Raw genomic sequence first — 3,631 nt, forward strand, 5'->3', positions numbered from 1 at the left:
CACCCAGCACCCATTTAAGGCCCCTCCCGGGTGTCCCCAGCGATGGCCACGATGTCCCCAGCCCTGGCCCTCGCCATGGCCCTGCTGTGCCTGGGTGAGACTGGGGGCACTGGGACGGACTGGGATGGACTGGGATGGAGATGGGGGTTACTGGGACGGACTGGGACAGACTGGGATGGACTGGGAGGGACATGGGGGGTTACTGGGATGGACTGGGATGGACTGGGATGGAGATGGGGGTTACTGGGACGGACTGGGACAGACTGGGATGGACTGGGAGGGACATGGGGGGTTACTGGGATGGACTGGGATGGACTGGGATGGAGATGGGGGTTACTGGGACGGACTGGGACAGACTGGGATGGACTGGGAGGGACATGGGGGGTTACTGGGATGGACTGGGATGGACTGGGATGGAGATGGGGGTTACTGGGGTGGACTGGGATGGACTGGGGGGGTTACTGGGGGGGACTGGGATGGACTGGGAGACACTGGGATGGAAACTGGGAGGGACTGGGATATACTGGGATGGAGATGGGGGTTACTGGGGTGGACTGGGATGGACTGGGGGGGTTACTGGGGGGGACTGGGATGGACTGGGAGACACTGGGATGGAAACTGGGATGAACTGGGAGGGACTGGGATGGACTGGGATGGAGATGGGGGTTACTGGGATGGACTGGGATGGAGATGGGATGGACTGGGACGGACTGGGACAGACTGGGATGGACAGGGATGGACTGGGATGGACTGGGATAGACTGGGATGGAGATGGGGGTTACTGGGATGGGCTGGGAGAGACTGGGATGGACTGGGAGGGGGATTGGGGGTTACTGGGATGGACTGGGATGGACTGGGATGGGGATGGGGTTACTGGGAGGGACTGGGATGGAGATGGGGGGTTACTGGGATGGACTGGGATGGACTGGGAAGGAGATTGGGGGTTACTGAGATGGACTGGGAGACACTGGGACAGAGAAGGGGGGTTACTGGGGTGTACTGGGATATACTGGGATGGACTGGGATGGGGATTGGGGTGGACTGGGAGATACTGGGACTGATACTGGAGTGGACTGTGGGCAACTGGGAGGGACTGGGAGGGACTGGGCTATACTGGGATGGAGATGGGGATTACTGGGATGGACTGGGATGGACTGGGAGGCACTGGGAGGCACTGGGATGGACATGGGGGTTACTGGGAGGGACTGGGAGAGACTGGGCTATACTGGGATGGAGATGGGGATTACTGGGATGGACTGGGATGGACTGGGATGGGAATTGGGGGTTACTGGCATGAACTGGGATGGACTGGGAGGGACTGGGAGAGACTGGGATGGAAACTGGGATGAACTGGGAGGGACTGGGATGGACATGGGGGGTTACTGGGATGGACTGGGATGGACTGGGAGGGTCTGGGATGTTACTGGGACGGACTGGGACAGACTGGGATGGACAGGGATGCACTGGGATGGACTGGGATAGACTGGGATGGAGATGGGGGTTACTGGGATGGGCTGGGAGAGACTGGGATGGACTGGGAGGGGGATTGGGGGTGATCCCTGCAAGGATCCCCCCGGCTTCCTCAGCCCCCAGCTGGGACCCGGCGCCGCAGCCCGGGGGCTGGGGGGGGATCCCGCGTCCTGCGGGGGAGGAGAGGGATCCACCGGGAGCGGATCGGGATCCTCTGGGAACCCGGGATCCCATGGAGGGAGACCGGGATCTTCTGGCGGATCGGGATCCTCTGGGGAATCGGGATCATACGGAAGTGGATCCGGATCCTCTGGAGGGAGACCGGGATCCTCCGGTGGATCGGGATCCTCTGGCAACCCGGGATCCTATGGGGGATCGGGATCATACGGAAGTGGATCAGGATCCTATGGCAACCCGGGATCCTATGGGGGATCGGGATCATACGGAAGTGGATCAGGATCCTATGGCAACCCGGGATCCTATGGGGGATCGGGATCATACGGAAGTGGATCAGGATCCTATGGCAACCCGGGATCCTATGGGGGATCGGGATCATACGGAAGTGGATCAGGATCCTATGGCAACCCGGGATCCTATGGGGGATCAGGATCCTATGGAGGGAGACCAGGATCCTCTGGAAGCTCGGGATCCTATGGGGGATTGGGATCCTATGGAGGGAGACCAGGGTCCTCCAGTGGATCGGGATCCTATGGCAACCCGGGATCCTATGGGGGATCAGGATCCTATGGAGGGAGACCAGGATCCTCTGGTGGTTCAGGATCCTATGGGAGTGGATCGGGATCCTATGGAGGATCGGGATCCCAAGGGGGTAGACCGGGATCCTATGGGGGATCGGGATCCTATGGAGGGAGACCGGGATCTTCTGGTGGTTCGGGATCCCAGGGAGGGAGACCAGGATCCTCCAGCGGATCAGGATCCTCTGGGGGATCCTTCGTCTCCCCGGGATCTTCCGGAGGGGAGCCGGGATCCTACGGGAGCCGCCCGGGATCCGCCCAGGGCGACGGCTCCGGCTCCTTCGTCTCGCCCGAATCCGGGGGGGAGCGGGGATCCCACGGGCACGGCAGTGGATCCGGAGCAGGGAGACCCGGATCCCCGGGGGCGAGCGGAGCCGGGTCATCCTATGGGGGATCCGGTTCGGGATCGGGCAGACCCGGATCCCAAGGAGGGAGCGGATGGGGATCCTCCGGGGGATCGGGATCCTATGGAGACACCTCGGGATCCTACGGCCTCCCTGAGACCTACGGGGACGACTCGGGATCCTACGGGGACTCGGGATCCCAGGGGGGCGGATCTGGATCCTCTGGGGGGTTGGGATCAGGATCCTGGCCCGGGTACAAGAATCCGGGGATCCCGTTCATCCCGGGGCTGAAGGATCCCGCCCGGATCGGGGGTTACATCCCCGTGCGCCGCGGGCCCGGGTCGGGATCGGGACCCGGATCTGGACTGGGATCGGGATTTGGATCCAGATACGGATTGGGATCAGGCTCAAGACTGGGATCCGGCTACGGATTGGGACCGGAGTCGGGAGCAGGATCTGGATCCAGTTATGGATTTGGATCGGGGTCGAGACCTGGATCGGGATCAGGATCGGGATCAAGACCCGGTTCGGGATCTGGTTACGGATTTGGATTGGGATCAAGACCTGGTTCGGGATTGGGATCAGGATCCAGTTACGGATTTGGATCAGAGTCTAGACCTGGATCGGGATCCGGATCAAGACCTGGATTGGGATCCAGTTATGGATTTGGTTCAGGATCGGGATCCAGTTATGGGTTTGGATCGGGATCAAGACCCGGATCGGGATCAGGATTGGGATCCAGTTATGGATTTGGTTCAGGATCGGGATCCAGTTATGGATTTGGTTCCGGATTGGGATCCAGCCCCGGCTCCACTTTGGGATCCAGTGCCCCCCAGTCCGGCTGTGGGGGCTGTGACCAATAACGGGGACCCCCCACCCCCGTCCCACCCCCGTCCCCGTGTCCCAATAAAGCGGGATCCAGTTATGGATTTGGTTCCGGATTGGGATCCAGCCCCGGCTCCACTTTGGGATCCAGTGCCCCCCAGTCCGGCTGTGGGGGCTGTGACCAATAACGGGGACCCCCCACCCCCGTCCCACCCCCGTCCCCGTGTCCCAATAAAG

At 61.9% G+C, this 3,631-nt stretch overlaps 1 protein-coding gene across 1 annotated transcript; it reads left to right on the forward strand.

Annotated features, from left to right (window-relative positions):
* Positions 1 to 1,509: 1,509 nt before the first annotated feature.
* LOC104547306 (glycine-rich cell wall structural protein 1.8-like) lies at positions 1,510 to 3,136 on the forward strand (the record flags this gene model as incomplete). The annotated part of the gene is made up of 1 exon (XM_010192933.1): positions 1,510 to 3,136. A coding segment is annotated over exon 1 (1,627 nt), but the record flags the coding sequence as incomplete, so codon positions are not given.
* Positions 3,137 to 3,631: the final 495 nt, after the last annotated feature.

Source organism: Mesitornis unicolor, unplaced genomic scaffold (assembly GCF_000695765.1).
Source record: "Mesitornis unicolor isolate BGI_N332 unplaced genomic scaffold, ASM69576v1 scaffold25989, whole genome shotgun sequence".
Lineage (NCBI taxonomy): Eukaryota > Metazoa > Chordata > Aves > Mesitornithiformes > Mesitornithidae > Mesitornis > Mesitornis unicolor.